The sequence below is a fragment of the Schistocerca americana genome, chromosome 6 (genome assembly GCF_021461395.2).
Source record: "Schistocerca americana isolate TAMUIC-IGC-003095 chromosome 6, iqSchAmer2.1, whole genome shotgun sequence".
Taxonomy (NCBI): Eukaryota; Metazoa; Arthropoda; class Insecta; order Orthoptera; family Acrididae; genus Schistocerca; species Schistocerca americana.
In genome coordinates, this window is record NC_060124.1 from 610,386,905 (window position 1) to 610,412,976 (window position 26,072).

Below are 26,072 nucleotides of genomic sequence, written 5' to 3' on the forward strand. Positions count from 1 at the left end.
TTAAATATCTATGAGGGGAATTAATGCACATTGTATAAGTGGTCAATGAAATATGCCTTTGTATTGACTCTGAAACTTGGTAAGATACCTATTAACTTAATTTCATGAAACAAGCAGTTATATTTTTCCCCCCAGAATGTGATGAATGTAAGTGCTGGAGGCTCAGTCACCTCCTCTACATATTAGAAGGGGAGGCACTGAGGCAGGGGAGAGGGAGGAAGAGTGTGAGGTCTGTTGTGCTGGAGACTGACAAATTAAGAGTCTGCTGGCCACAAATTTATTGGCATATTTGGACAGCTCTCGCTTCCCACCGCCCCGGAAATGCACACAGGTGGCAAGACTACAGGGCAGGGACTTTCCGACATGGAGTATGTGACAGCTGTCAACATTGTGGTACTGTTACTGTACTGGTACTGATGTGAACATTTGATTTATGGACCAATAAAATGCAACAAAGGGAGAAATTTAATCCAACAGTATGTTCATTGTAAAATATTGTGTCAATTATATGTGTATTTATTAAAGATATGTTGGTAACTGATGACAAATCTTGTTGCTAACTAAATATGAGTATTTTTGCTGTTTAGTTATATTATCAGTTTTCACGAGTTAAGCTAAATGTATTAATGATTCCCCCCCCCCCAGCCTCACGGTCTGGGGCGTCCTGTCACGGTTTGTGCGACTCCTCCTGTCAAGCATGGGTGTGTGTCTTGTCCCATAGCATAAGTTAGTTTAAGTTAGATTAAGTAGTGTGTAAGCTTACGGACCGATGATCTCAGCAGTTTGGTCCCATAAGATCTTACCACAAATTTCCAAAATAGTTTTTGTTATTCAAAACGAATTTTTACTCTGCATTGGAGTGTGTGCTGATCTGAAACTTTGTGGCAGATTACAATTGCTTGCCAGACCACAACTCCAATCTCAGACCTGGCCAGGTTCTGTACCAAGTAAACTATCTGAACATGATTTGGGACCTGCCTCACAGCTTAACTTCCACCTGTACCTCCCCTCCTACCTTCCAAATTTCACAGAATTTCTCTTGCATACCATGTGGCACTAGTATTCCTGGAGGAAGGGATATTGTGGAGAAATGCCCTCTACAGCTTAGGGGATTGTTTCCAGAATGAATTTTCACTTTGCAGCACAGTGTACACTGATTTGAAATTTCCTGTGCCAGAAAAGGTACGGTGAGCCTTTCACTGTCTATAAACACTGTAAGTAGAATGATACAGCATACGCAGAATAGTGTATTTACCCGAATCTAAGCTGCATGCAAATCTAAGCCACACCTGAAAAATGAGACCCTAAACTCAAGGGGAAAAAAGTTATAAACACACTTCAAAATCAAAACAAAGTTGGTTCATTTTAACATGAGATACAAATTAGGTAGAATGGATGAAGATATGCAGCTACAGTGGTTGGGTTCGAGTCATAAGCTTAGCAGTCAAGCTTAAGCAAGGTTATTTTGTAGATTAATTTACTCTTTCAAACAATTAGAACCACATGACATATCTGGACAGAATTTATAGCTGTAGAAGATTTAAAAATCAATGCTAGAAATCTGTTCTGTGCTTCATTTCTCACTGTATCACTATTCAGCACAACAATTATATGAATATAAACATTACACGATATGTATAATCTTCCGCATATGCCTTTGTCTCACTCGAGTTTGTTTGATGGGTAGGATTTACATGAGGCAGCAGCTAACATGGAAAAATACATGGTGTAATGTTTACATTTGTATTATTATTATGGCAAAGAGAGTATGTAATTCACGCTTCATAGCAACTCTCTCTCATCACTGGTAGGAAAACATCCAGGATGTAGTGTCAGCCATACTGACGTAAATTCTAAACACAGGCTTACTAATCAGCTTTTTATAGTAGATTTTTAGTGAAGTCTTCAAATGTATGAGTAGCAACACTTACAAAATAGAACGAAAATCAGTCAGAAATTAAAAGAAGAAATATAAAACAAAATGTTATTAGATTCATAATACAAATTTTATGAAATGTTTAAAATATCAATTATTTATTTATTTATTTCTTGTTCTGCAGATCCAGTTAGTGAGTCAATCACAAGGATATGGAACGTGTCAAATTGTACAGGTTCCAATTTAAACTTACAATAAATACAAGGGCAATTCAATGGCAAATTGTACGTATTTTAAGTAAGACATACTATAAATACAGTAACAGATACAATGTCAGCTAGATAACATAACAACCATTTAACAGAAAAAGTAGTTTCAAATAAAGGTTAAAGATAAGAGCACAAAGTTAAATCAGATATTAGGCCTACAAGAGTAAATACATGTACAGCCAATCTGTTGTTACAAAAAGTGTGCTAATGCCCAAATGCACAATAAAATCAATTGAAGTACTTCTAGACACAATAAGTTTAGTGATGGTATACATTTTCTTTCAGATATTCATCCACAGTATAATAAGATTTCTCTGTCAGGTAATCTTTGAGAACTTGTTTAAATTTTGGCAGTTCTGTGTGAACACATTTGATATGTAGTGGTAGAGCATTGAACAGCTTAATGCTGGAGTAGTAAACTCCTTTTTGTACCAGAGTGAGACATTTCATTTCAAAATGTAGATTGTCTTTGTTTCTGGTGTTATAACCACAGAATTTACTGTTGTCTTGGTAGATGGAATAATTTTTGCACACAAAGGTCAGCAAGGAAAAAATATACTGTGAGGCAGTTGTTAGGATACCTATCTTCCGAAACAAGTGCCTGCAAGAGTGTCTTTGATGGACCCCACACATTATTCTGATTGCTTTTTTTTGGATGGTGAAAACTTTTTTTGCAAGTGGTTGGTTCCCCTAGAATATGATAGCATATGACATCAATGAGTGGGAGTACCCAAAGTAGGCAACCTTAATAGTGTCAACTTCAGCCACTGAAGAAATTACCCGTAATGCAAAAATTCTGAATCACTATCACTAGATTCCTTGTTGCTCGGTTCTTCATACAGCGCTGCCTGTTGCACAGTCTGATTAGGAACACACTTCCCTGTACCATCAACTCATTGGCACTTGCAGACTTCTGTGTTTTATATGTCATGTTGGTGTCAGCTGTCTGTCAGTTTTTGAAAGCCAGTCTGTATACATGCATTTAAGCTTGACCTTGAATGGTTTATTCAGACAAACATCAAGTGGTTGAAGAATTGATGCCATCCCACCTGGAATTAGTGCCAAGCACATTCCGCTTTCTAATTGTTGTATGACCTGTGTTTTCATCTAACACCAGCAACCTGCGTAAACTGAGCATTGGGCCAGGATGACTATCAAATGCAAGCCTAATCCATTCCAGCATAACTTCCTCTGAAAACCACCCACTTTCATTTGCTCATAAAATTTGGAAACATTTCCGATTCTGATACAGTCTTTCACTTGAAAAATATAAATAGCGTAATTTATGTCCACTTGTATGTAGTGCACGTAAGCATGATGACCACCTGCTGTTCTTCACCCCCTAATGTAAGAATACTTTTATCTTTCTTTCCTTTGGCATCAAGCACATAATTCAATGGCATGTCAAAATATGTGGGTCAGTATTCCCTATCTGGCCAAGAAGGTATTAGTTTTCAGTGTGCCACCTGAAAATGAAGCACTGAAATTTCATAACTTTTTCTTTGTAATTTTTTGTCAGCTTCTGCACAATTGAAGTTCACCTCCGAAGTGAAAAACCTCAGAGCTTCAAAAAAAGAAAAATCCAGTTGTGACTAGCCTTAAAATTTTCAATTTTTTTGCACTTGACCAATTTCGTATAACTTAATTTTTTAAATTTCGCTGCTCTCAGGCTACCATTTCTGATACTGTTCCTTAACAAACAAGTTTAAAATTACTTCAAGATAATGATATTGGCCATATTTTGGCCCACTAAAGGCTTTCCTGCTACTGGAACATTCAAATAATTTGTCTCTTCGCAGTTGCCATAATGTGAATTGCTCTTTTCAATCCCGTATCACAGACCTACAGCAAAAAGAATTAACTTCCTTCCTGATTTGGCACTTAAATGAAAACATTTCATTATGGTACAATTTAAGTGTTCAGGGGAACCTGCATCCTGAGAAAGTTCGGCAGAGTGACATCTATCAGATTCCAAGTTAACTGTTCTGTCATTTATGTTTCTGTTTTCTGTGGAACAATTTCTTCACTCTTTTTTTGTCCTATAATCTTTTGAAAAAATTTCTCTCTCACTATCCTATTCTAGAATTACGTATATGGAACAGCACGTATCATATGAATATACATGTAGTATATGAGAGTACACATAGTTACTCAAATACTGATACGGTGTCTAGAAGTGACTGGCATTTATAATAGTAAAAACATATGACTCATTTTGAATCTATCTTTTGTATATTTTGTATGAATATTGTATTATTTTGGTACTTATGTGCAATATTTTGAATGTATAGGTATGATAATCAGTTATCTTTTAAATGCATGAGAAGAAGAGTGCTAAGCACCTCTTAGCATGTATAGCATGTTGGCTGAGAAGGTGACAGATGAACATGTGCATATCAATTAATTTGGTGTCTGAGAAACAGAATCAATAAAACAGAATGCTCCTGTCATAGAGAGAGTATTCTAATGTGGAAATAAAATCACTAATATGAAAAATTCAACTATATTTATTAGAGTATGAGGTTAAAAATTAAGATACATGAAAACTGATGAGTAATCAAGTAAATATACTTTGTAGTATAAATATTATAAGGATTAGGAGACACTTATAGGTACCACTTAGTATTCATCTTGATAGGTACCTATAAGATGGCCAACAATTTATAGTATATTAAGAATAGGGAGAGGATAAAAAAGAAATTCAATACATTGATCACAGAATAAGCTAAACATACTTATAACAAAGCAGAGCAGGTAGAATAAAGCTGAAATATATGAAAATGATTAATATACACAATTTAGGTGTAATATCGGCACAGAACTGTTAAATAGGTGTAGATACTAATTTAAGACCCGAGGAAGGTGGGAGTATACACAAGGTAATGATCACCAGAGTCAAACATAGAAGACGTAATTCCTTCTACTGATGAGACTATAAGCAAGGTAAGATACTTCATACAGGAATTTTAAAAAACCATGTTGCAGTGTACCGGAAGGCAACATGTTAGGAGGATAAAGAGTAAGCTGACCTGTGGAAGGGATAACTTACACCTTAGGTTGGGTGGATTCTTGAAAGGATGGACCTTTACCACTTTCATGAAGGGAGAGTTGTTAAGGGACACTGGCGTCTCAGCTGGAAATGTAACTGAAAAGTATCTGCTCAGAGAATAATGTGTAAATGTGCACAGGAATTATGTTCACATTAAAGAAGCATTCTCCAGACTAGAATAATGTGGTCTGGATCTGGCTAATTAGGTGTCATAAATTTTGAGTATGCTTCCACCACGGTTTAAGGATGCAAGTATCTGAGATTGGAAATGGGTAAATGGACGGTTGGTTCCAATGTCAGAAGTATCTCCATAGCTAAATGAATTAAGTGAAATAGTTTAATTTGCAAATACACATAACACAGATACCTTCACCAAGACCAGAAGTGAGGAGACAATGATAGTAAACCAAGTCATCTACATGCAGAAAATAAAACAAGATAATTGGTTATGTGTGATATCTCGAGAAACCTACAAAAACGTTTATGCTTATAGGAATACCCAAAGCTAAATGAAGACGAGATCATGTAATCCAGATAATAGGAACAGAAGGAGAATACTGAAGTATAAACTCAAAATTAAAATGTCTGAATTAAGGAGTGAAGTTTAAATCATCCCCATGATAGGCAAAGACTGCAATGAAAGAAACTATATGCGAATACCATATGGGCCTGGACTGTAAATAGATTTTGTGTTTGGTAAACATATGACATGAAGTAGTGGTGAAATATGAACTGAACTGAATGAAACTTTAGTAGCCCCAGAGGGACATGAAGTGCAAACAGCAGAAGTATTTTGTAAAGTAATAACATTGCATAACTAAAAAATGATGTTTATTTTCAATACAGTAAACCTTGTAGAACTAAGTTTATGAGCACAAAATCTCGTCTCAGGTAGAATGAGATGTTTCACTTCATTGATCTTTAGTGGCCAGTGAAAGATGTTTCCAGGTTAAGGTAGTTAGTAAGTAGGAAGCACCCCACTTTCAGGAGGTTTTTGATGCCTTGAGCAGATCCGAGTTGTGCCAATCCCGTGTTATCAGCAAAGAGGGACACAGACAGTTGCTTCTACCTGCTGGGTGGAGTTGTATACTCTATGAGGCCATGAGTGAAGGGCATGGAGCACATGTGACCTCCATGACTTTAAACAAATCATCACCGAAAAGACAACTGATGTTTAGATTTTATTGTAAAAATTTGTTCAGAGTCTCTTGTGAGACGCACTCGTGAAAATATCCAGCCAAAATTTTTCGCCTATGTAGCCTAACAATTAGAAGAGATTAGGATGGTATGTTATAGGAAATAACTATGTAATCAAAAGTATCTGGACACCTGGCTGAAAATGACTCACAAGTATGTGGGACCCTCCATCGGTAATGCTGAAATTCAGTATGGCGTTGGCCCACCCTCAGCCTGAATGACAGCTTCCACTCTCACAGGTATATGTTCAATCAGGTGATGGAAGGTTTCCTGGGGAATGGCAGCCCATTCTTCACAGAGTGCTGCGCTGAGAGGAGGTATGAACGTTGGTCGCTGAGTGCTGGCACGAAGTTGGTGTTCTATAGGATTCAGTTCAAGACTCTGTGCAGGCCAGCCCATTACAGGGATGTTACTGTCATGTAACCACTCCGCCACAAACCATGCATTATGAACAAGTGCTCGATCATGTTAAAAGATGCAACTGCCATTCCTGAATTGCTCTTCAGCAGTGGGAAGCAAGAAGGTGCTTCAAACATCAATGTAGGCCTGTGCTGTGATAGTGCCATGCAAAACAACAAGGGGTGGAAGCACCGTCCATGAAAAACGTGACCACATCACAACACCACCACCACCAAATTTTACTGTTGGCACTACACATGCTGGCAGATGCCATTCACTGGGCATTTGCCTTACCCACACCTTACCATCAGATCATCACTTGCATATCGTGATTCGTCACTCCACACAACATTTTTCCACTGTTCAATTGTCCAATGTTTACATTCCTTACACCAAGCGAGGCATCGTTTGGGATTTACCAGCGTGATGTGTGGCTTATGAGCAGCTGCTCGACCATGAAATCCAAGTTTTCTCACCTCTCATCTAAATGTCATAGTACTTGCAGTGAATCCTGAGGCAGTTTGGAATTCCTGTGTGATGGTCTGGATAAATGTCTGCCTATTACAAATTACAACCCTCGTCAACTGTCGGCGGTTTCTGTCAGTCAACAGACAAGCTCAACCTGTACACTTTTGTGCTGTACGTGTCCCTCCATGTTTCCACTTCACTATCACATCAGAAACAGTCGATATAGGTATGTTTAGGAGTGTGGAAATCTCACATAAAGACATATGACACAAGTGACATCTGACCACATTCGAAGTCCGTGAGTTCCGCAGAGTGCCCCATTCTGCTCTCTCATTATGTCTAGTGACTACTGAGGTTGCTGATATGCAGTACCTGGCAGTCAGTGGCAGCACAATGTACCTAATATGAAAAACATATGTTTCTGAGGGTGTCTGGATACTTTTGATCACACAGTGTACATTGAATTCAACTTCTTTGGGCATGTTATTTGACTAGAAAAAAGAAAAAGTCTTTTTCACCATCATTGATGCTGCAGATCAAAGTCCATGGGGGAGAAGCTACCTCATGGTTCAAAGACACCACATAGCAGGATCCTCGCAGCATTGATATTGTACGGCGACCAGCAGAAAACATAAGAGAATTGGAAACTCCAGTAAAATATGAGAGCTGCAGATCGACTACTGGACTGTTCCAACAACCCTTTCCTATCAACCCTACTACAAAAATAAGCCATGCAACATTCCACAAGGGTTTCAACACACTTCCCTGAGACATGCATGAACTTACTTCCACGTCCATCAATGATTCTCTATCCATGATAACATGTGTCTACTCTAGCAAGAAACACTCAATTATTTCATAAATCTCATTTTTTCCTCCTGCAATCAAATTTTCATAAGTAAGCAAACTGTCTTGATCAAAATCCTTCTGGATGTCCCATGAGCGAAATGCAAGTTAGATTTTTTGTAGGCTAGCTGATATGGATAAAGTCATTCTGCTTGAGATATGTCATTACATTTGAGGTCAGATATTTTCTGACAAGGAGAGGTTCCCAAGGGTGGACTGACTTTTCAAAACCCTCTATATGGTGATGTATGTAAGAGTCCCAGATGTCTCACCCAGCAGCCAATGACTGTAGTAGACTCTCATTTGCGAATCATTGACAAAAAGTAATTTTGTGTGATGTTCTAGAGCTCTAAAAATGACAGTAGTACATATAGCAGAACAGTAGCAAACTGGTTGATGTAGAAGCCTGATGTGCAGAATTTGTGGATTCAAGTCTGGTCATGTGCTTAATTTTTATTTTTTTATTTTTAAAGTTATTGTAAGGACTTTGATCATTATTTTTATTCAGTTAATTGGTGTAAGTGTAATTCATGAAATATCTAGTCCTTTGTTATGTAATGTTAATCATCATATTAACTTTTTCATTTGCCCTTATTTTTTCTTCCTATCATTCTGAATCTTTGTTCATATGATTTTAATCATCTTTATTCATGTATCACAATATTTAAATGTTTATAAATGCCAATCTAGTAGTTAAAAAACAAAAGATAAAATAAAATACAGGGCGATTCAAAAAGAATACCACAACTTTAAAAATGTGTATTTAATGAAAGAAACATAATATAACCTTCTGTTATACATCATTACAAAGAGAATTTAAAAAGGTTTTTTTCACTCAAAAACAAGTTCAGAGCTGTTCAATATGGCCCCCTCCAGACACACAAGCAATATCAACCCGATACTCCAACTCGTTCCACACTCTCTGTAGCATATCAGGCGTAACAGTTTGGATAGCTGCTGTTATTTCTCGTTTCAAATCATCAATGGTGGCTGGGAGAGGTGGCTGAAACACCATATCCTTAACATACCCCCATAAGAAAAAATCGCAGGGGGTAAGATCAGGGCTTCTTGGAGGCCAGTGATGACGTGCTCTGTCACGGACTGCCTGGCGGCCGATCCATCGCCTCGGGTAGTTGACGTTCAGGTAGTTACGGACAGATAAGTGCCAATGTGGTGGCGCTCCATCCTGCTGAAATATGAATTGTTGTGCTTCTTGTTCGAGCTCAGGGAACAGCCAATTCTCTAACATCTCCAGATACTGTAGTCCAGTTACAGTAGCACCTTCGAAGAAAAAGGGACCAAAAACTTTATTAGCTGAAATGGCGAACAAATGTACAACTAAATGAAACTTTATAGCTCCCTTAATTTGCCGACAGATAGTGCTTAGCTCTGCCTTTTGTCATTGCAGAGTTTTAAATTCCTAAAGTTGTGGTATTCTTTTTGAATCACCCTGTATATCTAAACACAAAGATGATGTGACTTAGCAAACAAAAGCGCTGGCACGTCGATAGACACACAAACAAACACAAACATACACACAAAATTCTAGCTTTCACAACCAACGGTTGCCTCGTCAGGAAAGAGGGAAGGAGAGGGAAAGACGAAAGGATTTGGGTTTTAAGGGAGAGGGTAAGGAGTCATTCCAATCCCGGGAGCGGAAAGACTTACCTTAGGAGGAAACAAGGACGGGTATACACTCGCACACACACACATATCTATCCACACATATACAGACACAAGCAGACATGTCTGCTTGTGTCTGCTGTATATGTCTGCTTGTGTCTGTATATGTGTGGATAGATATGTGTGTGTGTGTGCGCGAGTGTATACCCGTCCTTTTTTCCTCCTAAGATAAGTCTTTCCGCTCCCGGGATTGGAATGACTCCTTACCCTCTCCCTTAAAACCCAAATCCTTTCGTCTTTCCCTCTCCTTCCCTCTTTCCTGACGAGGCAACCGTTGGTTGCGAAAGCTAGAATTTTGTGTGTATGTTTGTGTTTGTTTGTGTGTCTATCGACGTGCCAGCGCTTTCGTTTGGTAAGTCACATCATCTTTGTGTTTAGATATATTTTGTTTTTCCCCACGTGGAATGTTTCCTTCTATTATATTCATATCATTAAAAGATAAGATAATCTGTATATACTGGCTGTGTAATGGTATCATAAATGTATTTTTCATTACACGCAAGATGTACATTTTTTGGATGGTAAACATCACATAAACATTTAAAACACAAATTCCCATTGCACTATGGACAACAAAATAGAGATGAAGATTTAAATGAATGAAGAGCTTATAACCAAATACACAAAATATGGAAAAGCATTAATGAGTGCCATAACATGGATGAAAATATAAGATGATCAAGCGGATAAAAAAAAAAAAAAAAAAAAAAAAAAAAAAAAAAAAAAAAAAAAAAAAAAAAAAATAAATGGAAATCACATGCACAAAGATTAAACATGAAACACAGGAAGAAGAAAAAAGAGTAAATGTAAAAGTTAATACATTGATTAAAATGGCGTGACAATGGGCCAGAAATTAAAATAAATAAATCTTAACTAATTTATTGAATTGAAGTTATGACCAAAGTCATTTCAACAATTAATTAAAAAGAGAAAATTGTGACATACCTGGTGAGATTCAAACCAACAGCCTTCTGAATGTCAGGTTCCTATGCTAAACAATAGCTACAGATATCAATTTTCAAGCAAAAGTACGAATTTTTATTTTATTTTATTATTTTATTTTATTTTTGTTGGTCACTCCTTAATGAGGACCCACCTGGATAAATGGCTACAGAGTGAGATACCTGGACCCACAACTTAAATAAACGTACAAACGGTTTCAAAAGCTTGATGCCACCATTGTGGACCTCTCCCTGCAAGATTCTACAGCTGATGGGTGTCAAGGATACTGGATGGTAGTTCTGTGGGCCACTGCTGCTACTCTTCTTGTGCCTAACTCGGAAGAAAATTCTGTATAGAATCTTTTAGTGAATCCACCCTGGGGCCTTGATCAATTTTAGTGATTTTAGCTGTGATTATCACACACTAGATCTAAAATAAAGCACAGGGCTACACTAGACAGGTGCTGAAAGAAACACATTTGGCTGTCAAATGGGAAATGCAGGAAGCATTCAATGACTACCACAGCAGAATCTTATCAAAAGATCTCTCACAAAACCCAAAGAAATTCTGGTCGTATATAAAGTCTATTAGTGGCACCAAATTATGTTTCCAGACACTCAGGGGTAGTGCAGAAACTGAAAGTGAGGGTAACAAAGCAAAAGGAGAAATTCTGAATTCTAAAAGAGAAAGAAAGAAAGAAAAGAAAGATTGATACCTTTTTATCCAATGCCTTTGCAATGCCTTGCAATAGTTCATTTGTCTTTGTAGGTTCATGTCCGGCAACAATCTTCGAAGGTCGAGCTGTTATGTTACTGTCAGATGTTGCCTCTAAATAGAAAAAATGTTTAATAATTTGAAATAAGAAAAGAACTACATTTACTAAAACAATGCAAAAATGGACTCTAACTAGTTTATTACTGAGATAAAACTAGTACACACTAGAAAACTTTTGAATAAAAAAGTGGACCCTTAAATAACAACAAACATTGTGCCTTAATCACATCCTAGCTGTGTTAATCATCAATGCCCAGCATTACCAGCATCAACAGCTATTCTGAGCAGGTCCTACAACACTTATCTCCTCTACATGCTTCTCTGGTTAATGTAAACAGCATCTAGCTTCCATTGTATGCATTACTTTAGTGCTTCTTTTTTTCCTGTTTTAACTTCCTTATTTCTTTCCGAAAGTGATCAATGCATTTAATTTATTTGCTTTTCTCCTGAATAGGATATCAGTAGGGTCCTTCTTATGGACTGTTCCTTGGTTTTGTACAGTTCTTGACTCTTACTACTCAGCTTTAGACCTTTTAATTCTTTTATAAACTTAAAGACATATTTCAGAATGTGAAATGTATTTGTTGGAGGGAGGCCAGATTTCTTAAGGGTGCTATTTAAAAATTTTCAAATATATGAATGGAAATAGCAAAATAAAATAATAAAACTGATAGGATGAAATTGGATGAATAAATATCTGTTTAGTTTTACACTGTATAACTGATACCGAAACATATTAGACTGGAATAGGCAGGAAACAATCTTAAAGGGATCTGGACCTATGACAGGTGGTGAGTAGGATGCAATAGGTTTCTTGCCCTCTAGCACAAGCTTGCATTTCGTTGAGGTGTTGTGGACTTATCATCAACAATATATTTATGGTACTGTGATGCAGATAATTCAAGCCTGTGGATGGCAATGTCACAGCTAACTCTGAACATGTCATACTGATACAAATTGAGTTTCACGAGGCAGGGGCCTACACCTCAAAAGGTATAGATACGGAAGATTGGCTGAACTGATTAGTGAAAGCACAGGGGTGTGCTTTGGGCCACAAATATCTAATGTCATGGGTAGGAGAACAAAGCCTTATTTATGATAAGTCCCTGCATAAGCAATGTCTGCATCACTGTAAGCTGAAAAGCAAGCTTCAATGTGCCTGAAGGCAAAAACAGTCAAAATGACAAGTAACATTGGAATATTATTATGTCTAAATCACAAGCAAGCCCAAATCCAAAGGCAGGGTCATCAACACTTAGTACTGCAAAGAACAGAATTGACCTTTATGGAAAGTGTAGTTATTCATACAAACATGGAATGTTCCAGAATGCTATTATTTATACAGACATCTAATATTACAGACTATACAAACATGGCAAATGTATAATATTTCATGAACTTTCCAGAAACAACAAATTCTAAATAAAAAGCAATTGTTGGTGGCCAGGTCTCAACTAGCGAGTCACAGAATGCCGGCTAGTGATGCTAGCCACTACACCACACTTAATGCACCACAGCTCAGACAATTGTTCTGACTCCTGGAGATAAAGTGACCTGCTGTTCCAGAAGTTGTCACTGATGCCAGCTGCAACACCCTCGATCTAGCTCCCATCAATGGTCTTGCGTATAGCGGCACTGGCAGATCTTCACACTCTGGCCGTGTTGTTATAACCTCTTCAATATGATGATAGTGGAAGGAAGCTCCTCCCACCAAAGCTTTGGGACTGTCAAGTGGGTCTTCTGTTTCATTTAACCTCTCATCATCAATCTGTATCTCTGGACCATAGTAGGGCTCCTTACAGACAATGGGGGTGACATTTCGGTACTTCTGTCTCCTTGATAAAGTATCATAACTCTCAACATCTTAAGTGATGTCTGACAATCAACAAAGGAAACAATACGACACAAAGCTGTACTTCAGTAACATTTCTGGTAGTCACACTTCCTGCACAGGTGTAAAAATACATACCAAGTCTCACCGGTCACTTGGCATTTTAGCACTCTCAGTCTTTCTCCTGTGCATCCACGATCTGAATGTAAGCCAGCTTCCTTACTTCTTCGGTCCTGGTGATGAGGCGTTTCACAGAGTCATCCTGAGTATCTACCTGTGCATCAAGAGCAATGTCTTATTAAAGTGTTCTGTGAGACCATTCATCTGTAGATGACAGGAAGTTGTCATCCTGTGGCGATATCAGAATCTAAAATTATCTTCAGTACCATCCACAATTGAAAACTTTTCAATAATCAGAGATCATCACACTGGGTGCTCTGGGCTTCAAAATGATGTCTTCCACAAGAAACTCTGCATTTTCTGGAGCTTCTGCAGTTAGTACTGACTCGATGACAGCATAATTGCAGAGCTAGTCAGTGTAGAGTGCTATCCATTGAATCTTGTTTGCTGACTTCGGGAACCTCTCCAAAAGGTAGAATTCAAATCAGTGTTTGGCACTGTTGCAGGCAGGACTGGCAATAGATGTCCCAGAGGTAACTGCACCTTGTGCTTCTGTCATCAGTATTCCTTACAGTGGCTCACATGTGTCTTAACAGTAGGGAACTGGTCAAATATCCATTGTATGATTCTCTCTAGAGTCTTCCCGAATCCCAGGTGACCAGATGTTGGAGCACCAGTGAAAACTTAAGGATAGCTGGCCACAGGTAAGCTGAGATGATGAGCAACTATTTCTGCCCCAATGGATCATAGTTCCTCTTATACAATGCTCTGTTAATTAATTGGAATGCTCCTTTGGTCTGTTCCTCCTCCTCCAAGGCTTCTATGGTTTTCAGCAGTGTTGGATTTACCCTGTGTTCAGCAGTAATGTCATTCAGTGCAGCAATCAATGAGATTTCAGGCTTGCTGTTGTGTTCTCCAAGGGTCTCCCTGAAAGGCAGTCTGTGTCCTTGGGTTTTGATCCACTATTGTACACAACTGTTGTCACACTCTTAAAGCCTCAGTTCTCTCGGATTCTTGAGGCTAGTCAAACAGCAGAGGGCATGATGGTCTATCACCACCCGTAAATGGTTTGACAAATAAATACAGCCAGAACTGGTTGGTGACCAAAACAACTGCAAGGCACTCTGTCATCAGAGTAACCTGACATCTTTTCAGCACCTTCCTAAACTTGTATTGGAACCGCCCTTATCCAAAATTGTTAGCATCAATGTGAAATTCCATGTCAGCATTCTCATCATACAATGCTAGAACCAGAGAGGTCAGCATCTGCTTAAGGACAGTGAAAGATCTTTCTTGCACCTTGTTCCGGGAAAATTTGATATCTCCCTGCAATAGTTATTGCAAGGGACACGTCTTGGTACAAAAGTCCTTTATTAATCGCTGTTAGTATGAACACATCCCGAGAAAACCTCTCACATCAGGGATGTGCCAAGGGGTCGGGAAATCTGTGGTTGCTCTTATTTTCTCTGGATTTGGATCAACTCCATCACCATTCACCATGATTCAAAAGATTTTAATTCTTGGGTGACAAAAAAGTCTTGTTCTGGATTCAAGAAGAAACCTCCAGTTTGAACACACTTCAACACATTTGTCAGGCAGATTAGATGTTCTTCAAATGTCTTTTAAAAAATAAAAATGTCATCCAGCCATCAAAGACGTCATTCGTTTAAGGTGTCAAAGCAGATTGTCAATCATATGTTTGAAGGTGGTTGGAGCATTTCACAGCTCAAAACGCATAACTTTAAACACACACAGGCCATCAGGAGTTATGGAGGCAGTCTTTTCCCAATCAGCTTCATCAACCTTGATATACCAATAGCCTGTCCGTAGTTGAGAAATACTCTGCTCCTTTCAAGCAATCTTGGGTGTCGTCCATGCAAATTAATGGATAGACATCTTTCTACATTATTTTTTTGAGTCGTCAGCACCTCACGCAGAAACACCATGTGCCAACCTCCATCTTCGCAAGGACCACAGTAGAGGAGAAAAGGCTCTCTAATGGTTCAATGGTGTCATCTTGCACCATATTCTCCATTTCTGAACAGATCATCTGTTGTTCAGCCAGCAACATCCTATATGAGCCCTAGCTAATTGGTGGATGATCACCACTGTTGATACTGTGTTTTACAATGCACCTTTCACTCTGTCCTTTTGCCAGTCCTGATTTGAAGGCATCCACAAACTGATGTAGAATGGCTATCACTCGCCAACATTGTTCTTTGGTCAGGTCAGATCACATTGGCAGCTAGATAGTAGCTTCTTCCCTTGTATTTTCTATAGTGATAGCAGAGCACAATTCTTCCACAATAATACTAAGTTGCCCCTACACACTTACCTTTAGGGAGGAGCTATAGCTCCTTGTGATGATTAATGATCCAAAGTTCTCCATTACGAACTGCACCCTTTATGATTGTCACTGGTGTGTAGGTTCCTTTTGCAAGCATGAGCAACTTTTAGCAGTTGATAAAATTTTGACAGCTCAATTGAGCTTCTTGACTGACAACTAGAACTTGTCTCATTGGTGATGGTGGGATAGCAATGTTTCAATGGCAACAATTCCCTACAGCAAACTTTGTTATGTGTGCTTGCTGGAATAGTTTCAATTGTCCAGAGTTCTCACCTTCCACAATCTAAAACTGCTTGTGATGCCTGCAAGAAGTCACATCCGAGAATAATGTTATGACTGCATTCTGTTAAAACGGCAAATTCAAATGGCAGAGTTCTGCCATTGATAGATAGTCTTGTAATACATGTTTCTGTTTGCTAGAGATATTTCCCATTTGTGACCTTCAGCAAATCACTTTCATATTGCAAAACATAATCTTTTTAAATTGACGACAATAAACAACCAACAGTATAGAGTAGCAAGTCCTCGAGTTGACTAGCACTGGACAGGTTGGCCAACGACGATGATGTCAATGGGATTTCCTGACATCTTGATGGCTGACACATACATGCAATATTTGCTTCTGTGGAGGCCTTACCTCAATGGATGGTCACCTCACTTCATTTTCCTGAAGCTTGTGGCTAGGTGACTGACTTGTGCCTCTGTAAGGCGATAAGTACTGCGTACGGTGTGTTGGGGAGCAACCCTGTCTAGAGTGCGGCAATCAGCTTCAGCCCACAGGTTGCCTACAATTGTCAGCAGCTGACTGGCATGAACAGTACCGTTGTTATGGTTGAAGTCTTGCAGCACAATAGCCATCAAATATTCATCTTTCTCTGCACTAGCATACAACATGCCCACGGCATCCACAATGGAAACACAACAACAAATTGTCCTCCCAAGGTCCGTCCTTCTCTGAGGCATCTACTTGGCATAGGAGTTGGTTGCACCCACATTGGACAGGTGCTGAGTTGTCATTTGATGGCGGTGGTATAAGTCAGTTGAGTCCATTGTTCTTGACATGTTCAGTTGGTGGTGGAGACTTGTACTAAAGATCAATACACCTCTTCTTCAACATTTGTATTACCTCCTGACATACTGGGTCAACAATGAAGGATGCTATCTTTTGTATACTCAGTACATCTGTGGCTGCCATAAAGTTCTGTATCTCTTCTCTTACTAACTGGCAACCGAGCGAGGTGGCGCAGTGGTTAGCACCCTGGACTCGCATTCGGGAGGACAATGGTTCAATCCCGTGTCCGGCCATCCTGATTTAAGTTTTCTGTGATTTCCCTAAATCGTTCCAGGAAACGCCGGGATGGTTCCTTTGAAAGGGCATGGCCAACTTCCTTCCCTAATCCAATGAGACCGATGACCTCGCTGTCTGTCTCCTCCCACAAAACAACCCAACCAAACTACCTGGCGTACGAGAGAGGTGAGCGTGTGGTGGTCTTCCACAACTGCCATAGGGATCACATTTGGCAGTCGGTCATATATCTTTCATTCGACTCTTTTTTTTTCTGTTAATTTCCTCAATTTGATGGCACCACTTGAAGAATTCCTCTGTTGTGACACCTTTTAGCAGAAGAACTTAGTACATGTCCTGTACGACTCCTTTCATCAAATGTGAGATTTTTTGGCTTCTGTCATGTTAAGATTCATAATGTGGCACACAGCCAAAACATTCTGTATGTTCAAATGTGTCATTTATCCAAGATGCCTGGCCCTGTTCTTCAATTGTTCTACCAGTAAGTGAACTTGCAATTGTCCCCAAATGTTTTCTTCAGTTCAGCCTGGAATTTGTCCCAGTTATTGAGCTTCTCTTCTTTGTACTCAAACCACTGTTGGGTTGTGCCATTCACATAAAAATACACATTTCTTCCAGAAATGATAGTATCTTCCAACACGATATCATTCCACCTCTGCTCACAGCCATTTTATTAGGTCCTGACCAGCTTATCTGGAAAATACTAATTGATGCCTGATGTGCAGCTGATTTACTGATGTTTTGGAATCCAAATGTCTCCTGACTATATGGATCTTAGGAACAGTGTAATGCTTGGGTTCTGGTTCCTGTTCATACAGGAAATTCTTACACTGATGAATTAGAGCCATGGTGATGCAGATGTTTTGAAGTACCCAGCATCTCCACCAAACATCACATATAATCACAATCAAGTATAAATCTGAAGGCAGGGTCATCAATAAATTTCAATACTTAGTACTGGAAGCACGTTTGCTACTGACACCAACGTACACACTTGGGGAATATTTAAATGGTGTACATAACTTCCCATTATTACTGACAATAATATAAAACTATAATGCCAAAATGCAATAACAGATTGTTTTATCTTAACAAAAATGCTACAAATACACTACTGCTGAAATATGGTAATAAATATACGATTAAACATCAATGATTACATATTTAAATGCCGGAATTAGCCACTGGTCCCCCCTTCATTTTTAAACATTGTTAATGCTCTAAAACACTGTTCATATTCTGAAATACTGCAGAACAATTTTTACAGAAAACTTAATTAATTCAATTTTTGAAACTGCATATTTTGCTGTAAATCATACTTTGCATTTAAATGTTTAATAACTGTCTCAGTACGAACAAATCAAATCAATATACACATGCTACTCACCATATAGTGGAGATGCTGAGTGGTAGATAGGCACAATAAAAAGCCTGTCACAAAATAAGCTTTCAGACATTAAGGCTTTCGTCAACTATAGATGACACACACACACACACACACACACACACACACACACACACACACACACACGACTGCAGTCTCAGGCAACTGAAATCACACTGTGAGCAGCACCACCAGTGCATGATGAGAGTGGCGAATGGGTGGGTGTAAGGAGGAGGCTGGGGCAGGTACGGGAAGGGATAGTAGGATAGGGGCAGGGATGAGGTGGAGAGACAGTAGGACAGCTAGGTGCAGTTAGGAGGCTAGACAGAGGGCAGGGGGTGGGGGTGGGGGGGGGGGGGGCTAGCAGAAAAGGAGAGAAGTAAAAAGACTGGTCGAGTAGGTGGAATAGAGGGCTGTATATTGCAGGAATAGGAATAGGGAAGGGGCTATATGGGAGAGGACAATGACTAATGAAGGTTGAGGCCAGGAGAGTTACAGGAATGTAGGATATATTCCAGGGAGAGTGCCCACTTGCGCAGTTCAGAAAAGCTGCTGTTGTTGGGAACGATCCATATGGCGCAGGCTGTGAAGCGGTCACTGAAATGAAGAATGTCATGTTGGGCGGCATGCTCAGCAACAGAATGGTCCCCTTGTTTCTTGGCCACAGTTTGTCGGTGGCCATTCATGTGGACAGACAGCTTTTTGGTTGTCATGTCCACATAGACTGCAGCACAGTGGTTGCAGCGTAGCTTGTAGATAACATGACTGGTTTCACAGGTAGCTCTGCTTCTGATGAGATAGGTGATGTTTGTGGCCAGACTGGAGTAGGCGGTGTTGGGGGGATGTGTGCGACAGGTCTTGTATCTAGGTCTATTACAGCTATATGAACCATGAGGTAAGGGGCTGCATAGACATAGACGAGGAAATTGTGTAGGTTCAGTGGACGGTGGAATACCACTGTAGGACGGGTGGGAAGGATAGTGGGCAGGACAATTTTCATCTCATGGCATGACAAGACGAAACCCTGGTGGAGAATGTATTTCAGTTGCTCCAGTACTCAGTAGTACTAAGTTACGAGTGGAATGCTCCTCTGCGGTTGAACAGTGGGATTTTGGAAGGTGGTGAGTGATTGAAAAATAAGGCACAGGAGATTTGTTTTTGTACAAGGTTGGGGGAATAATTATGGTCTGCAAAAGCCTCAGAGAAGCCCTCGGTGTACTTAAAGAGGGACCGCTCATCACTGCAAATGTAATCACAATGGGTGGCTAGATTGTATGGAAGGGATTTCTTGATATGAAATGGGTGGCAGCTCTTGAAGTGGAGGTATTGCTGGTGGTTAGTCCACTATGTGATCAAAAGTATCCGGACACCCCCAAAAACATACTGATTTCATATTAGGTGCATCATGCTGACACCTACTGCCAGGTACTCCATATCAGTGACCTCAGTAGTCAATAGATATTGTGCGAGAGCAGAATGGGGCACTCCGCAGAACTCACAGACTTCGAACGTGGTCAGATGATTGGGTGTCACTTGTGTCATAGGTCTGTACGCGAGATTTCCACACTCCTAAACATGCCTAGATCCACTGTTTCTGATGTGATAGCGAAGTGAAAACGTGAATGGGCATGTACAGCACAAAAGTGTATAGGCCAACCTTGTCTGTTGACCGACAGAGACCGCCGACAGTTGAAGAGGGTCAAAATGTGTAATAGGCAGACATCTATACAGATAATCACACAAGAATTCCAAACTGCTTCAGGATCCACCCCAAGTACTATGACAGTTAGGCAGGAGGTGAGAAAACTTGGATTTCATGGTCAAGCGGCTGCTCATAAGCTCATCATGCCGGTAAATGCCAAACGATGCCTTGCTTTTATGTAAGGAGCATAAACATTGGACAACTGAACAGTGGAGAAATGTCGTGTGGGGTGACAAATCACAGAAGACAATATGGCGATCTAATGTCAGGTTGTGGGTATGGCGAGTGCCCAGTGAACATGATCTACCAGCGTGTGTAGTGCCAACAGTAAAATTCTGAGACAATGTTGTGTTGTGGTCGTGTTTTTCATGGAGGGGGTTGCACCCCTTGTTTTGCATGGCACTATCACAGCATAGGCCTACATTGATATTTCAAGCACCTTCTTGCTTCCCACTGTTGAAGAGCAATTTGGGGATGGCGATTGGATCTTTCAACACAATCAAGCACCTGTTCGTAATCCACGGTGTGTGGTGAAGTGGTTACACGCCAATGACATCCCTGTAATAGACTGACCTGCACAGAGTCGTGAACTGAATCCTACAGAACACCTTTGTGATGTTTTGGCACATTGACTGCATGCCAGACCTCACTGACTGCCATCGATACCTCTCCTCAGTGCAGCACTCTGTGAAGAATGGGCTGCCATTCCCCAAGAAAGTTTCCGGTACCTGATTGAACGTATGCCTGCAAGAGTGGAAACTGTCATCAAGGCCAAGGGTGGGCCATCACCATACCGAATTCCAGCATTTTCAGCCAGGTGTTCGGATACTTTTGACACACAGTGTAGATTTGATATGGACAGAGATACTGATGTAGCCATCTTTGAGGTGGAGGTCAACATATAGGATTGTGGCTTATTGGCTTGAGCAGTACCAGGTGAAGCAAATGGGGGAGAAGTAGTTGAGGTTCTGGAAGAATGTGGATGGGGTGTCCTGACCCTCGATCCAGATCGCAAAGAAGTTATCAATGAATCTGAACCAGGTGAGGGGTTTAGGAATCTGGGTGTTTAGGAAGGTTTCCTCTAGATGACCCATGAATAGTCTGGCGTACAATGGTGCCAGACAGGTGCCCCTAACTGTACATTGGATTTGTTTGCAGGTAATGCCTTCAAAGGAGAAGTAATTGTGGGTGTAGATATAGTTAATGATGGTGACTAGGAAGAAGGTTGGTGGTTTTGAATCTGTCAGGCATTGGGCAAGGTAGTATCCAATAGTGCTAAGGTCATGGGCATTAGGTTAGAATGAAGGGAGGTGGCTTCAATAGTGATGAGCAAGGCACCATGTGGTAAAGGGACAGGAACTGTGGAGTTTGGTGGAGGAAATAGTTGGTGTCTTTTATATAGGAGGGTAGGTTCCAGGTAATAGGCTGGACATGTTGGTTTATGAGAGCAGACATTCTCTCAGTGGGGGCACAGTAACCGACCAAAATGGGGTATCCTGGGTGGTTGGGTATATGAACTTACAAAGCATGTCAAAGGTAAGAGTGTGGGGAGTGGTAGGTGTGAGGAGATAGAGGACTCTGGGGAGAGGTGTGGGATGGGCCTAAGGATTTGAGGAGAGACTGAAGATCATGCTGGATTTCTGGAATGACATTACTGTGACAAGGTTTGTAGGTAGATGTATCTAACAGCTGGCAGAGTCCTTCTGCCAGGTAATCCATGCGGTTCAAAACAAAAGTGGTGGAGCCTTTGTCTGCAAGTAGAATTATAAGGTCGGGATCAGTTTTTAGAAGATGGATTGCAGTTCTTTCTGTGGATGTAAGGTTAGTTTGCATGTTAAGGGGTTTGGGGAATGATGGTGAGGCAAGAAATTCTGGAAAGTTAACAGGGGCTGATTTGGAGGCAGTGGGGGTGGATCACAGTTGGATGCAGGAGTGAACTGATTCAGGCAGGGTTCAACTTTGGTCTCTGGTTGAGTCTTACGGGTAATGTAGTCGGCAAAAAAGTGTTTCCACTGTATGCACTAGGAGAAGGAGAGAAGGTCTTTAACCAGCCCAGCATGACTGAATTTGGGAGTGGGGCAAAAGGTGATGCCTTTCAAAAGGACAGATGTTACTGCGGGGCTAAGGCTTTTGGAGGAAAGGTTCATGATTTTGTTTTGGGTCTGTTTAGGTTTTGGATTCTGTGTGGTAGTGGGAGTTTTTGAGAGTGGGGTAAATGTAGCAGGTCTGCGAGACAGAGTTTGTCAGTTATGAGGGAACGGGAGGGGGGGGTGGAGGTTGTTGTAGAGGTAGTGGACAATGGTACTCCTTGGCGGGAGTAGGAAGTGAGCAGGGTGTCCCACCATCTCCCAAGGTGTCACAGTCTGGCCACAGAGGAGCATTCCTCTTGTAACTCAGTACCACCTGGATTAGAGCAACTGAATTACATCTTTGCCAGGGTTTCGACTACCTGTCAGCGTGCCATGAGATAAGAAATATCCTGCCCACTAACCTCCCCACCCCTCCGAGAGTGGTATTCCACTGTCCACTGAACATACACAATATATTTTTCTATCCCTACACAATACCTGCACCCAAACCGTTACCTCACGGCTCATATCCCAGTAATAGACCTAAATGTAACACCTGTTTCATACATCCTCCTACCACCACCTACTCAACTCTCGTCAGAAACATCACCTATCCCGTCAAAGGCAGGAATACCTGTGAAACCAGTCATGTGATCTACAAGCTAAGCTGCAACCACTGCGCTGCTTTCTATCTGAGCATGACAACCAACAGTCTGTCCGCATGAATGGCCAACTTTTCTGAACTGTGCAGGTGGGAACTCTCCCTGCAGTATATCCTACATTCCCGTAACCCTCCTGGCCTCAGCCTCCATTAGTCATTGTCCTCACTCATCTTTCCCCTTCCCCCATTCCCATTACAGTGCTACACAGCCCTCTATTCCACCAACGCACCCAGTCTTTTTTACTTATTTTCCGATAGCGGCCCCTCCCCCTCCCCTCTCCCACTTTTCCCCCACCCTACGCCTACCCTCTCAACTGCACCTAGCTGCCCTGCCCTCTCTCTACCTCGTCCTTGCACTCTGCCTGGCAGCACTTAACCACTCCCCCACCCCTACCCTGCAATCCCTCCTCCTCCCTGCCCCAGCCTCCTCCTTACGCCACCCAGTTGCGCTGCTGGTGCTATTTGTAGTGTGGCTTCAGCTGCCGAGAGAGAGAGAGAGAGAGAGAGAGAGAGAGAGAGAGAGAGAGAGAAAGAGAGAGAGTTGTGTGTGTGTGTGTGTGTGTGTGTGTGTGTGTGTGTGTGTGTGACATCTAGTTTTGACAAAGGCCTTGTTGGCCGAAAGCTTCTTTTCTGACAAAACATTCATTTTCTTAAAACGCATTTTTTTGTGTTTCATTGAGTATTTTTTTAAATGGGTGGTCCACTTATTTTTCAAGACTAAACAAATCTCAAATCAGGTACCTCAATGACATTTCATTAACTTAGTCCATCAGTCCAAAAAGTTTCGAGATTGGACTAATAAAAAATTAGAGAAAAGTTAAGGTGGTGGTCTTAACATTTAAGGTGCTCTACTGGCTCCACCTCCCCCCCCCCTCCCTCCCCCTTTTTTGAATACAATGCCCAGAATTTTCATACACTCATGTGCAGCTATAACAAAAGCCCTTCCTTGGGATGTTGTTCAACCTTGTCACATTTGCTTGAACGTCAATTATGTGGTGAAAGTGTTGACCTTTTATGTTGATTTCTGCACTCTGTCATTTAGTGGTAGGTCATATTGATAACAAGAAGTATTGTCAACTGTGATATTTCTCACAGAAGAATTGTTCACATTTTAAATTTCAATCCCATAGCAGTGTGCATCCATATGTCGTCATTTTTGTTTGGGAATCAATGTGTGCGGGCAAACTTCGAACACACTTCTCTAATCTTCAAAAGTCATGTGATTTAGACATGTTGCTCTATTTTGATTTGGAGCACAACATCGACACACTAAGGCCACATGTCCACTACTTAAAACCGGCTGCTCAAAACTTGTTGAACGCACATCTGTTGTTTACAGTTGTTAGTTCAAGTTGCAACTGTAATTACTGCACAGACATTACTTATTCACTGGGAATTAAATCAGCCTTGGAATTTTTTGGATGGACGATGCTTGACTAAATGGTAAGGTGCAAAGTAGGTAATTTTTATCTATGCTACACTATAGTTGATGTTTATGGGCCTAATAGAAAATCAAACATTACTAAAAGTCACTTTTTTGCTAAATGACATATATTAAACTTGAAGGACACACTTTGCTGTTCATTCTATTAGTTCTGGCTTAGGAGTATTAACAACCAAATTGATATCATCTATATAAAGCATGTTGCATGAACAGTGTGTGCAAATAAAACTGATATGAACAGAACCTTCATACTTACTCACTGTCTCAATTAATTTCTGCAAAAAGGCTATTTTGCTTTCCTTGTCCTTTATATTTTCATGATTAAGTTCATCCGGAGAGAAAACTCCATTCATGAACCCAGTTTCTCGAATGACCTTAAACAAAATAGATAACATTTGTAATAGTCTCAGTGAAAACAGCAGTGAACTGTGCTGAGATAGAAAAGAAAAACCAAAGTGCCTCAAGCAGGCTGACAGGAACAAAATTAAAAATTTGCAACAACAGCTTGTTCTACAAGAATATTTATACAAATTATTCATTAGGAGAAATCCAGTTTATATTGAAATATGACCAAAAATTATGATCACAGATGCACCTTCGTAGAGACAAAGTGAAGTGCAAAAAAACTGAGGAATGAAAATACAGGACACACAGCAGCTGAAGAATTGGGGTGATGAGTTCCATGAAGGGGGTTTCTGTACATCCCATTGTAAAGGAGAACATTGAGGGCTGTAAAACTTCAAAATTAATGTCATGGAGAAAAAAGATCAAGAGAAGAAAACAATAAACAGTATGTTTGTTGTGAAAGCTGTAACAGTTTCATACTGAGGGTGGAACTGCAATCGCAATACGTAGTGCCTAAAAATACTACTATGAAGCCAAGAGCGATCAATCCCCAGTCGTGGAGGTTAATGTACCAAAGAAAGAAGTGAAATCATATATTCCATTGAATAACATGTGTTTCTGGTAGTGGAATATCATAGGTTAGAACACAATATTATGGCAATATGGTGCAATATTAATACACAATTTGATGTTCTAAAAGGACCCAAGGCATTCAAAAGCTCTTTGCCAAATTCAAATGGAAATGTAGCGCGGCTGATCTAGCTGAGAATATTGACCCCATGCCAATTGTAGTTACTCCTGAAAATGTTTCTACAGTATCTGGACTTACTCAGCAACATATGAGAAAATCCGTCTGAAGAATTCCGGCAGAGACTGATTTGAAGTGTTCCAGCATACATACAATAGTGAGAAATGGTCTACACATTTCTATTCAAAACCTAATGTCACTATATCATACCTGTAGCTGCTGGGTGACAAAGACCTGACTTTGAAACAACGTTCTCACAATTACAGATAACGAAAAATTTTATGTTGGCCACATCTGGTTCACAAATGAAGCACATGTCCAGTGTATAGGACTACACCAAATTTACAGGCACAGGTGTGAATTGGCTGCCACATTCACATGATCTGACTCCTTGTGGCTACTTTTTGTAGGTTACATTGAAAGACACAATCTACTGGGACCATCCCACCATGCTGGATGAGCTCAAGTCATCGGGATGTGCGGTGACTGAATTCATTTCCACCGAGACACAAGATGTGACATCAAATTTCACTGTTCATTTGCACCGTGCCCCTACTGTGAGTGATGAACATTTTAAAAAAGATTGTGATGTGATTGCAAAGACTGCCTATT

General features: G+C 40.3%; 1 protein-coding gene across 6 annotated transcripts in view; it reads right to left on the reverse strand.

The window, feature by feature from the left end:
- LOC124619817 (TRAF3-interacting protein 1) overlaps nucleotides 1-26,072 on the reverse strand; it is a 244,350-nt gene that overhangs the window by 147,266 nt on the left and 71,012 nt on the right. For all 6 annotated transcript variants that reach the window (XM_047146416.1, XM_047146417.1, XM_047146414.1 and 3 more), the window contains 2 exons: nucleotides 24,624-24,741; nucleotides 11,445-11,557 (listed from right to left, as the gene is read on the reverse strand). In XM_047146416.1, the coding sequence (XP_047002372.1) occupies nucleotides 11,445-11,557; nucleotides 24,624-24,741 (231 nt within the window). The remainder of the gene's footprint in view (nucleotides 1-11,444; nucleotides 11,558-24,623; nucleotides 24,742-26,072) is intronic.